This window comes from Antrostomus carolinensis, unplaced genomic scaffold (assembly GCF_000700745.2).
Source record: "Antrostomus carolinensis isolate BGI_N321 unplaced genomic scaffold, ASM70074v2 scaffold12444, whole genome shotgun sequence".
Classification (NCBI taxonomy): domain Eukaryota; kingdom Metazoa; phylum Chordata; class Aves; order Caprimulgiformes; family Caprimulgidae; genus Antrostomus; species Antrostomus carolinensis.
Genome location: NW_010310144.1, coordinates 1 through 12,382, shown reverse-complemented (window position 1 = coordinate 12,382; position 12,382 = coordinate 1). Strand labels below are relative to the sequence as shown.

The 12,382-nt window shown below is 36.3% G+C and overlaps 1 protein-coding gene across 1 annotated transcript; it reads left to right on the top strand.

Annotated features, from left to right (window-relative positions):
• The first annotated feature begins 913 nt into the window (after positions 1–913).
• On the top strand, positions 914–10,727 carry LOC104518591 (fatty acyl-CoA hydrolase precursor, medium chain). The gene is made up of 13 exons (XM_010166316.1): positions 914–1,029; positions 1,626–1,830; positions 2,275–2,413; positions 2,679–2,812; positions 3,337–3,490; positions 3,770–3,871; positions 4,731–4,829; positions 5,304–5,444; positions 6,613–6,693; positions 7,564–7,711; positions 8,358–8,507; positions 10,319–10,391; positions 10,538–10,727. Exons 1-13 carry the CDS (start codon positions 954–956, stop codon positions 10,725–10,727), a joined length of 1,692 nt encoding a protein of 563 aa, XP_010164618.1. The 5' UTR covers positions 914–953.
• Positions 10,728–12,382: the final 1,655 nt, after the last annotated feature.

The window sequence follows — 12,382 nt, the reverse complement described above, 5'->3', positions numbered from 1 at the left end:
TACATAGAGGGTGTTTTTCCAGTTGAAGACAGGGAGTTAGTGGAGCAGACTGGGCTTGTAGGCGTGGCTATGAAGAAGGCCTTGAGGCTATTTTGCTTTGAGCCAGTCATCCACACTGAGGGATGTTATGCTTCTACCAACTACAAAATTTCTTAGGACCTTTTCAGCCACAAGGTGAAAACTGTCTGTTGGATTGCCAGCCTATTTCCACTGTAGGAAGCTGTTTCTACTGTAGGAAGGTGAGGTCATGGACCTTCCCCCTTTTTTGAGGGAAGTACATGCCCCATAAGGTATTGGTAAATAGACTTTGCTTTCAGACCTCCACTGAGGCTGCTCATAGAGAAGAGGCTATAATCTGACCCTCAATTTTAATCTTCCTGGAGTCCTACTTTTATTCAAGAAGGGATAAAGAGCTAGTTTGGAGGCTGGAGGCCAGTCCCTGCTGGAAAGCACATATAGTGTCCATTACGGTACAGATGTGCTAGCCCTCATTAAAACTTCTGCAAGAATTAACTTTTTTTTTTCTATTTTTAATTGTTACTTTCTAAATAATTTTAATCTGCAATCCTGTTTTTTCATGAGGTTTTTTTTAATTTTTTACAAGAATTTAAGTATTGACAGCTCTGGAGCCTTGTCAGAACGTCACTATTTTCTCGGCTTGTAGGATTAACAACAGATTAACTATGATTAAACCTTTTCTTGTTGTTCACAGATGGTGTTGGGTCATTTTCAGATCATCCATTCTCAGGATCAGGTAACTATTAGGTACACTACACTAAGGGATGGTATTTACATTCTGTATCAAGTACAGCTCTGAAAGTGCGTAATGCCATGAGTATTCAAAAGGGAATTTAGCTGCACTCCCTACTCTGAGTGCCCTCAGCAGGGACCTTTGTACCTTTCTCTTCTGCGTAAAACCAGTAAATAATCCAGAGTCCAAACGGGCATGAAAAATGGCTCCTGCAAGCCAGATTGCTTTGCTTCGTACCTTGTTTTGTAGTATAGCATTCATCACTTGCGGAGCAGAAGGTGAGATGCAAAATCTGTTATTATGGCTATTGAGGAAGCAACTGCACCAACAAGTTGCAATGTAGTAATTTTCAAAGGCAGTACTTATCTTATACATTTGTCATCAATCTGCAAAAGTATCCTCTTAAGTTGATGCAAAACAATTACTGGTTTTGTGAGATGAAACCATTTCTGAGATGATTTTTTGAAAAGAAAACTTTCTATCTTTCTTATAAGATAGAAAGCAAAAACAGTGTTGAATTATCTAAACAAAATGTTTTTAAGATCTTGTTGGATGATATTTTAGAAAATGTTAATGATTGTAACAGTTGCTGTTTGCTCTGAAATTTGTTTTTAAGCATTATGCTCTTGCACAGTGAGTAAACTATGTCCTACCTAGCACCAGTTGTCTCCGGGAGAGCCAGCTACAGTGGCAGAGGGTGTCTGTCATTGCACAAAAGCAAAATGCAAACTGAACAAGATTGAAAGGAGCAAGCTGAAATCTTCTAAATTAAGCAGTCAGTAAAAAATGTTTCATTGAAATGTCTGTCTGATAATTATGAAGATTCAATTTTAAATTTTTTTTTTTAAATTTTTTTACCTTATGTGTCACGTAGGACAGACCGGTGCTGAGCCAGAAGTGACTATCGCACTTGGACGGCTCAAAGGGAGACAAACAAATGTGAAGGGGACAGACAAACTTGTAAACGTTTTCCTTGGGATTCCTTTTGCAAAAGCACCTGTGGGATCCTTGAGGTTTTCTCCACCTGAACCACCTGAACCCTGGAATGGTCTGAGAGATGCAACTTCTTACCCAGCACTGTGAGAGCTGTTTAGATCTTTTGTATATAGGACCTGCTCATGTTTGTCAGTGTTGTGTTTATTAGGGTACAGAGGTCTGATTCGTGATAAGGAGTTTGTATTGACTGGTAGTGAATACACAGCCAGTACTGAAATATGAATATTCTTATTAAATATTTCATAAGAACTGTAGAAATAGGAACCACAAAGAATTCCTGGGAAATTCCTGTCTTTGGAAGTCACATTTTCTCATTATACTGTGCTGAAATAATTCAGCTTTTTAAGTACAAGTATAAACCTGTGCTTTTACAGCTTGCACCTCTAACTGCATATAAGTAACACAAATTATGAGAGACTGTGGGAATCTAGTCTGTGGGGCAAAGAAAGTGTGTTTTCTCTACTGAAGTTACATTGTTGCTATTGCAGCTTTATTACTAATAGTCATGCTTCCTTTCTTTTGTGCAGATGTCCTCAAGATCTGTCCATGTTGAAAATAGCTGAAAAAAACTTTAAAGAAAAACACCTTCAATTCCAAACTTCTGAGGACTGTTTGTATCTAAATGTTTACAGCCCTGCTGGTTCAAACAAGAAGGACAAGTTACCTGTACGTAAACCCATTGTACAAACTTGTGTCCTGTGAAGTCTGCACCTAATGATAGCTCCTAAGTCAGTTGAGTGCTTTTGAAAATTTGATGCTGCATTAGCAAAAATAATATTATTATGTAAAATTCAAAGTCCACCAACGTAAAATTCAGCTCCCATTGAGCTTCAGTCATCTGGAGTTCCCAATTCTCTGATGATGTCTTCGTTTTTCAAATGAAATCTACCAAGCAATGTATAAAAGTATGTCTCACCCTTTTTTCTCTAAGGTAATGGTGTGGATCCATGGAGGCAACTTTATATTTGGTGGTGCTTCTAGGTATGATGGTTCTGCACTATCAGCCTATGAGAATGTCGTGGTAGTAATAATTCAGTACAGACTTGGACTCCTTGGATTCTTCAAGTAAGATGACCTATTTCACTTTTTACAAAATACTTCCTATCACGTTTAAAGCATGGGTAGTTTTGTTTTCTAAATCAGCTGAACTTGTATACCAGCTTCTCACTGTGACAGTGGTTTAAATGTACATAATTCACTGACATCAGAACTTAAGAACATTAAGAAATGTCCATAAATTCCATTTGCGTTGTCACTTTATTGTAGCCTGCTGTCGAATCCTAGTTGGTCTTATTTGTTTCTGGATAGGATGTTTATTCTTGTCTTTATTTCCATCCATTGGTCTGTAGAGCAAAAAATCATGTAGTGTAAAGGCCAGGAATCTGTGCATGGGTGAACAGGGGAGGCAAGTAAGTCAGTGGGGCTTAGGTCTGACTAGGAAGGGCTTTAGGCCAGTAGGCTATACAGATCTTTTCTTGTTCAAATATGACACTTAGTGCAAAATGTGAGTTGGTGAAGTTTATTTTATTCTGGTATTAGAAGAACTACCACTTTTCCTGAGACGTTGGCTTATACTGCTTTTCTTTCAGTACTGGTGATGAACATGCTCGTGGGAACTGGGCATTTTTGGATCAAATAGCAGCTCTTCGGTGGATCCAAGAAAATATCGAACACTTTGGCGGGGATCCAGGATCTGTTACACTCTTTGGAGTATCTGCAGGATCTTGCTTTGTTTTTGCACATGTAGGAATGTAGTAGATATACTAAAAAGTAAAGTCTTAAAAAAGATCTTAAAAAAACTCAATTAGTGTAACATCTCATGCAATTAGTGTAACATCTCATGCTTAATCTGATTTTTGAAAGTAAGATTAATGGCATATTGTGCTAAGTCTGGACGTGTGCCCTGTAAGCACATAAAAACGTGTAATTCCCCACTGAATCCAGCAGTCTAGTCAAGCATGAAGTTATGGGATAAGGACCTTAATGTAAAATAAATACTCTCTGTTCTTCTCTTCTTGTCAGGTTTTATCTCCTTTGTCTAAGGGTCTCTTTCATAAAGCAATATCAGAGAGTGGAATTCTAATGCCCCCTGATAAAGATTTACTTCTTTCAACAGATCTTAAGGTAGGCTATTTTTTTTTTTCTTTCTCATTTTAAAGCCTTTATAACCTAAAATAGGCTATTTCTTATATCTGATAATTAGATTAAAAGAGAAAAGGGAAAATCTTATTGCAAGTTATGCAACAAAGTTGATCAAATTTATTCTCATGGCATACCTATAAATATATAGATTAGCACTAAATAAATTTTCATTCAAATAGTCTATTTATTTTCAGTCTTGTTTGGTGTTGGAAATAGATTGTACAGTTATGTGTTTATATACCTATGAGTCAAGCTAGGTATTTTCAGTTACACCCATGCCAAACTAGGCATATATCCATTTTCATGCACACTGTAATTTATACAGTGACTATGAAATTTATTTTGGAAAGTTTAATTAGAATCCAGAAGAGGCATTCAGTTTTTATTCAGCTATGGTCTTTTTTGGAGGGCCTTTATTTGAACCAAAAAAAAAACCCAAATGAAAAAAACTTCAAAATTAAATTCCTCTCTGTAAGTACCTTTTCATTTCTCCTCCCAAAATGGTAGGTGGTAATAAGGTAAATCTCTTGTAAGTTGATTTTCTGAATTTTCTCACCTTCTTTTATTTATGTTACAACCTTGTATTATCTCTACAGCAAGGTTTGTTGTAGAACAGTGAATGGAAATACAATAAGAGAGAGAAGTATATCAGAGTGATTTCACTTTGTGATCAAACTGTGGTATTTCTAGTAAAATAAAATGCTCAAGGACCTATCAAGCTCACCTAAATCTGCCCTTAAATGAAACTATTAACAGTACTGTGTATAACAGCTGTATGTTTATAAATTCCTTAAAGACCACCTTGTAGCTAACAGTTCTTGTCTTTGTTAATAATTTTCAGAAAACTGCAAGTATATTTAAGTGTGACATGAGCAGTTCACTCTCACTGATAAACTGCTTAAGGAACCAGGAAGCAGAGGATATAGTCTTTAAGAGTCCGGTGGGTGAAACTTTACTTAGTAACACTTTTTTTTAATGGCACACTTGTAAAATTTTAGCTCAGTCTCTGACCAGAGTTTATTGTTAGCCTGTTCCACAGTTGATTTTTCTTAACTTTTGACAAAATAACCCCTCAATATTGAAATAATTGCACATAATTTCTCTTTAGAACTTAGTTAAGTGTCACAACACCTGTAAAGTTGTGAGCAAGACTTGAATGTTTTAATGTCACTTAGAATCAGCACAGGATCAGGAAACCATTACGTTACTCCGTACCATGACCCAACCAGGCTTGTGTTTTATACTCTCATGTAAAACTGTAAATTTATGTTACAGTGGCTCTAGATATTCAGATTTTTTTAAAGCCCTTTTTTGCACTTGGAACATTAAATGTGGACATTTTATTATATGATTTGAAGGAAAAATGGAAAATACTATTAACAAGTAATTTGATCTTTTTTTTCTCCTCCTTCAGGAAATCCCATTTCTACCCTTAGTTTTGGATGGAGTAGTTCTTCCTAAGTCACCTGAAGAGATACTGGCTGGAGGAGAATTTAATGCAGTCCCATTTATGATAGGAGTCACCAACAATGAATTTGGCTGGAACATTAGATCTGTAATTTAATGGCAATTCTTTTTTTTTTTTAATGTTTGCGTTAGCTGATGCAGGCAACTCTGAGAAGGTGTTTGCTAGTAGGACAACCTTTTAAATATGGCCAAAAGGCTTTGCATTGTTGGAATTATATACAAGGTAAACATTGCTTGTGTTATGACTCTGTAGTGACCCAGAGACAGTTGGTCACAAACCAGTGAAACAGGCTTCATCCTGCCAGTTAAACTGCTTGGACAGAAAGGAAAAAGAATGCAACAGTCAAGGCTTATTGCTGAAAGAAAAATAAAACCAATCATTTTCCCCACAACACACAGTATTCAGGACTGATAGATAGAATGTTTAAAAATGTAACACTGATCATCTTAAACAGCTTACCCTGTATGTCATTATGAACTCTGACTGCTCTTTATATCATTGCCTCTGTGTTCCTTGTTACCATGCAGAAAGATCTAGGGTTTGAAAATCTCATCTGGGGACAGAGTATGGGGATAACACAGGTGTCCAGCCCATTCTCAGTGCATAAATTCTTTTTTATATGAATTCCATGGGTGACTCCAAAAAATATAGTTGCTATACAGTACACAAAACTGCAGGAGGTGGATTTGTATCCTCTCTCTTCCTTGTCCTCTTTTCTTTGTTTCTTAAGTATTCATGTTCATCTATGTAGTACAAAGCATTTCTTCTGAATCTGAGTCCAAGAATAAAAATGTAAGGTGAAATCTGTTGCAGACAGAGAACCATTTTATGTAATGTTCTAAAAGAGCATTGCCTTATCTTTGCTTCAAAGGGTTAAAACAATTGGACTAAAGACAGAGATGCTTACAGTGACTTTTAAGATCTCCCCTACAGAGAGAAAATAAGCCTTTGAGACAGAAGTTTTTGCTTCAATTCTGCCCTAATGCTTTCTAGTTTAAATGTGTGTTAACTTAAGGATAAACTATTTAGTATGAGTGGTTTGTGTAGAAGCCTTCACCAAGGAAACATTTACTGCAGTAAATACAAGCATTTCAAGACAGCTGCTGCATTGTACTGCATTTTTACATATGATATGATATGATGCTTCAAAAATAAACACCAGCAGTAAGAATAAAGTGGAAAAATGTAGTTCCAATATTAAAAATATTGGATAAGTTAATTGGCACTAATAACATTCTTTTTTTTTTCTGCACAGACATCAAAAATACCAGGTTTGAGGGATATAGGAGATAAAAAATCAATCATTTCAACTTTAGAGTTTTTACTACCAATGTTGGTAAGTACTGTTGCACTTATCTAATTTGAGAAGTGAAATTTCTTTTTAATGCATGTAACAGATTTGTGAAGCTTGGTCTCTAATTTCCTGCTTGAGTCATAGTGTTACTAAGATTAAGAGGTCATGTTGTACTTTGGGGAGAGTTCCAGCAAAGTTGACGGGACTATGGTGTATGGAGTTACACAGAAACAGAATTGAGTCAGGCCTGGGATTTGGGGAATACCTTTTTCCTTCTAGACCTCTGGACCAACATTTTTGTCTCATGTATTTGAATGTAGGATTATTGTAATAGTGTCCCTAATTTTATAGTATCTGATGGCTAATGTCCTGGTTGATGGGTTTCAAGGCAGGATTTTTCAATATGTCTACATTAAATTAAATATAACTTTTAAAGTAATTATTTTGTACTTCTACTTTTGAAATGTATCTTTCAAGCATCAAATTCTAACACTAAAAACATAAGCTGTGTTTGGAGATCCTGTCAGTCTTGCCCTGTAGTCTCAGAGTCCATAAATCTTTCAAGGCCTCAGAGAATTTACTGTTGTTATTCACGTCTCTTTTCTCCTGAAGAAAACAGAAGCCAGAAGTATTATCAGGAGAATGTGCTGGATCTTTGTTGATTCCTGTAGAGTTTTAGCCCATATAAATCTTTTGCAAATTTAACCTGATGTGGTTTGTTTCATTTGGTTTTTTGGTGTTGGGTTTTTTTTCCCCACAAAAAGTCTGAATTTTTGCCATCATGGTTTCCCATCAATATGAGTGCTGCCTTAGACCTTTGTGCTTTTGTGGAGTCTCTGAAGTTTAAAAGATTACATTTTTAGTTGCTAATTCAGAAAGTGATAATTTTTGTTTGTTTCTTGTTTCTCTTAGTTTATACCATCAGAGTTTCTGCCTATGATAGTGGATGAATATCTAGGAAACACAGATGATCCAGCTGAACTACGGGACCAATTTCTGGACTTGCTAGGGGATGCAGGAATTGTCATGCCATCCATTAAAGCACTGAATTATCACAGGGGTGAGCTAATGAACACCAGTGTGATATTCAAACCTCCTACTGCATGCTGGATCAAATGATGTAGATACAAATCCTGTCGTGTGTAGGCAGCCAGTATTGAGATTCCCACAGGGAACTTAAAGGTGAAGAGTGATATAGGTCTGCAGGATTCTGTCAGGCAAGTGTATGTATTCCTTTATCTTTGTACTAGTGTCTTGCACTTGTGCTCATAGTCACAATATATTGAGAGCAGAGCACGATAACACAGATGAATATTTGCTAACTGAAGTATACAGGCTTAAAAATTAAAACATATTAAAGCAACCTGGAATTTGTCCTTTGGCCCACTGCTACCTGGGAAGTCAGCAGCTCTGTAGTCTGGAGATTTTCTGATGTTTAAGTGTGGACAAATCATGACAAAATACCCAGAACTGGAAAATAATTTGATGTTATTTTGTTTTCTGTAAGTTTTCGTGGAGTGAATTTTTCATTTTTTGTGTACAAGTGCTGTGAGTTCTTAATTTTGAATTAAAAATTTGAATGTAATATTACACTAAAAATGTGCCCAGTATAAAGCTTTGGGCATATTTAAAGTAATGTTTTGAACAGCTGATGTCAGATGTAATTTATGCATGTCTTCTTTAACTCTTAATGTTACATCTTCTAGAATCTGGAGCTCCTGCCTACTTCTTTGAATTTCAGCATCGGCCCACTTCATACTGGGATAGTAAACCAGAGTATGTGAAAGCTGATCATGGAGATGAAGTTGGCTTTGTCTTTGGAGGACCATATCTGGCTGGTGATATTCAGCTACGTAGTAAGCAGTAGAACATTCAATGTTCACTTATAAATTACTCTCATAACACTGGCATTATTCTACTCAGTAGTTCTACTTTCATTTTAATCAGACTAAAGTGCATATATTAACAGTGAGACCAAAGTATAACCCTTTCTCCTGTTAGAATTTGTTTAACACTAATTTACTGTCTTCTCCATTCTCCATGTAGTTTGCTGTTTCTGAAGCACAGTAAGTTACATAGGTGGTCAACAATTTAGCAAATACGACATTTGCTAGAAAACATCACTGTCATTATGCCAGCACTGTCCATTAATTTGCTAAATAACTTTGGCTGAAAAATAAATTGAAGGAAAGCTCAAGCTTGCAGGAGACTAGCAGAGTGCTTGGGAAGCAGGAAATCTAGGCTTTTTTCTTACCCTGAGGAATTTAAGATGGTGTCTCCTTCTCTCCAGGAAATCCCATGGGCTGTCAGGCTCCAGAGAATGGAGGACTCATCTCTTTTGCAGATAGTGTTCCAGTTGTGTTGATTAGAGCAAGGCTTGGCACTGTAGTGTTTCATTTTCTGTGTGAAGACTTAATGGTTAGGTCAGAGACTATTTTCTCCCTTGACTCAATATTTAAGCATTTTATTCGAAATGGAACTGGTCCATTGAGGAAGGATTAAGGGTGTACTCCCAAAATTGCCTTTGCCTGGTCAGTTTGGGCATTCTCAGAGGATTCTGAAAGTGCTGGTTCCTTCAGGCAGAATCCCATGTTGCTACAGTCCCAATGAATGTGCCAGTCATTGAACAGTTAGATACAAGATGCCACATCCTCAGGAATATTATGAATCCAGCAATTTCCTTTAATTGCATGTGCCTAAAACAATAATACTCAGGACAGAGTATTTTCTTTCCCATGAAATAAATTTGGAGCAGTTCTTATTTTGATAAAGAAACACAGAAAATCTACTTATTTTAAGTCAATTCACCATTTTATCTGCTTTTATTTTTGTCATTTGCACAGTAGTTCTCAGTCTGTTTCAAAGCTTACATAAATGAAACTATTTCCTCTTACTCCATTGAACTTTGGAGCAATCCAGTTATGTTGTAAAAGCATTTGTTAATCTGTTACTAGAGCTTTTTGATTTTGCTTATGTTTTATATTTATTTTTTTACTTACATTATCCTACTATCCTATCCTAGAAAACACTATATAGATTTTTTTCCATTTGCCTGAATTTACTGAGCATTAAAATAGCAAATATTTTTCTTGATGCATTGAGATGCATTTATAATTAATAACACACTGTAACTAAAATTATTTTCACCTAACTGATACAGTGGGCATATGTGTGACTATTTTTAGATTAATATTTTTGAAGTATTGAGACATGGAATTACACTGTATTGTATCAGAATGAAGAAATCTTTGCCTAGTCATGCTCTGAATATTATGGAGAATTTCAGTCCCACAAAGCTAGAATGAGATCTATGAAACTAAACCATTTGGCCCATTTCTTGATTTGTAATGAGACTGAAGTCACTTAGGTTCTTTTTTTTAGTTCTGCTTTTGGTTTCCTGAAAAGCTGCAGAAAAAAAATCACCTTTTTTCCTTGTACCCCAATTCCTTGATTTGTAGAATAAGGATAATTATGCTCATCTCATTCATAAAGCGTGCTGAAATCTTGCGTTGATGATTGCTGTTATTACAAACATATTGCAGGTAGGGTGCCTTTGTTGTAATCAATAAGTTGTTACAGCAATTTCACAGACTGAAATACTGCTTCCATTGTAGCAATGTTTTGATTTCTGACACACATAATAATTATTTTGTGTTTTGTCTCTTAGGTGAAGTTACAGAGGAAGAAAAGAACCTTAGTAGAACTCTAATGAAGTATTGGGCTAACTTTGCTCGAAATGGGTAAGAATCATGAGATTCATGACACATATTAGTGGTTTGTACTGACTCCATGTTGAGTTAGCTGCTTTGTTGATTCAGTCTTAACTTCCCTAATTTATTTCCCTTGCAACCAGAAAGGGCATTTACTCTTTCTTTCTTGTTTATAGAAATCCTAATGGAGAGGGTTTGGTTGAATGGCCATCTTACAACCTAAATGAAGAATACTTACAGATAAATCTAACACAAAAGAAAGCCAGAAAGCTGAAAGAAAAGAGGGTAGACTTCTGGAGAAAGGTGGTGTTTGAAAAGACAACTAACAAAAGAACAGAAAACAAGAAGGTTAATTCAGAGTTATAATTTACAATCTAAATATGCACATAATATGCAAACTATTAGGATAGTAAGAGACATTACTTAAAGTAATTTTGAGGATAAAATTGTTTCCCTTCTTTTCACCTTTTCTTCACAGTTGTCATATTTGCAATTATTCTCTGTAATAATTCCAGTTGATCTATTTCCCCTTTTGTGATCCTTTACTTTTTCCTGGATTTGTGTCTACAAAAGAAGCCTCACTTATTAAATGTAGCTACCAAATTTCGCTGCTGCTCAGGTTTTTCTGTCGCTTCCCCATGACTGAAGACAGAGTGTAGCAGCAACGTTGTTTTAATAAAGTGAAACCAATAAAGACCCGTTTTGCAGGTAAAACTCTTTTTTGATGTCAAGTGTATCAGTGACAGTACAGAAGTTTTGGTCTGATTTAGATATAGAAATGTCCTATGGGGGGAAAAAAAATTGAAACTGAAGAATGTTCTGCTTTGTAAGTGGGTTTTACAACAGAGATAGTATATTTCTGGCTGTTGTGATACATAGTCTGTAATCTGATACATAATCTCTCAAATGTTAGAAAAGGGAGAAACGCTCTCCAGTACCCACACGTCTTTCCTTTTACATTTTGCAATAACACCCTTAGAAGGATCAACATTGGTAACATTACTTTCATACTTTCTCTTTCCATGGTGCTCTACATTGTGCTTCAGGCTGTTCTCTGTGCCATCAGTCAGTTCCAGATATTTGCACTGGGTCACAGGCCTTCAGTACTAGAACTGGAGAGAGATTGTGTTGTACCAGAATTATTCCAGTGCCCTTACCAGCTCATATGCACTTGAACTGCCAAGAACAAGCCTTGAACAATTCCTTTCAGTGTTGTCAAGAGCTTCTTTCTTTGCTATGTCTTGTCTATTTCCTCTATCAGGTTCCTAGGCTGCTCCAGCTATCCCAGCTGTATTCCTGACCGTACTGCTGCCTCACAGCAGCATTATGCAGCTCCATAGATCCTACAGGGCATAGGCATCTTCTCCCTCTGCCCTGGTTTTGACTGGGACAGAGCTAATTTTCTTCTTAGTAGCTAGAATAGTGCTGTGTTTTGGATTTAGTATGGGATTTGGTATGAGAAGAAAGTTGATAATATACTGGTGGTTTTAGTTGTTGCTGAGAAATCAAAGGCTTTGCAACTTTACATGTTTTGCTAGTGTGCAGGTGCACAAGAAGGACTTGTGCAAGCTGGGTAGGAGCAGAGCATCTGTCCCTTCTCATTGGTTTTAGCTAACGTGTTTTGTGAGGGGAATATAATCTCAAATTAGTTTTGATAGAATTTCATTGCACATACAATTCCCCTGAAGTTCTGTACCACTCCCTTTAAAAGGAGATAAATGGGAAGCATTGTATGTATATGCACAGAATATAGGCTTATGTTGTTAAGTGTATGCAGAGAAGCACAGTGGAACTCATTTCTTACACACAGGCACAGTGCTAAAAATAAATCACAATGGAAAATGTCAAAAGATTTTTACTCCTGTCTAATTAGGGGTGAGTGCTCTGTTACGCTGTCCCATCCCAGAGACATCCTGATGTGAGATTACCACATGCTAAAGAGACAGAGTGTTGAAGCTGTCCAAGCACTAGCTTTATAAATTCTAGCTCCAAGTTTAATCATAGAATCATAGAATGGTTTG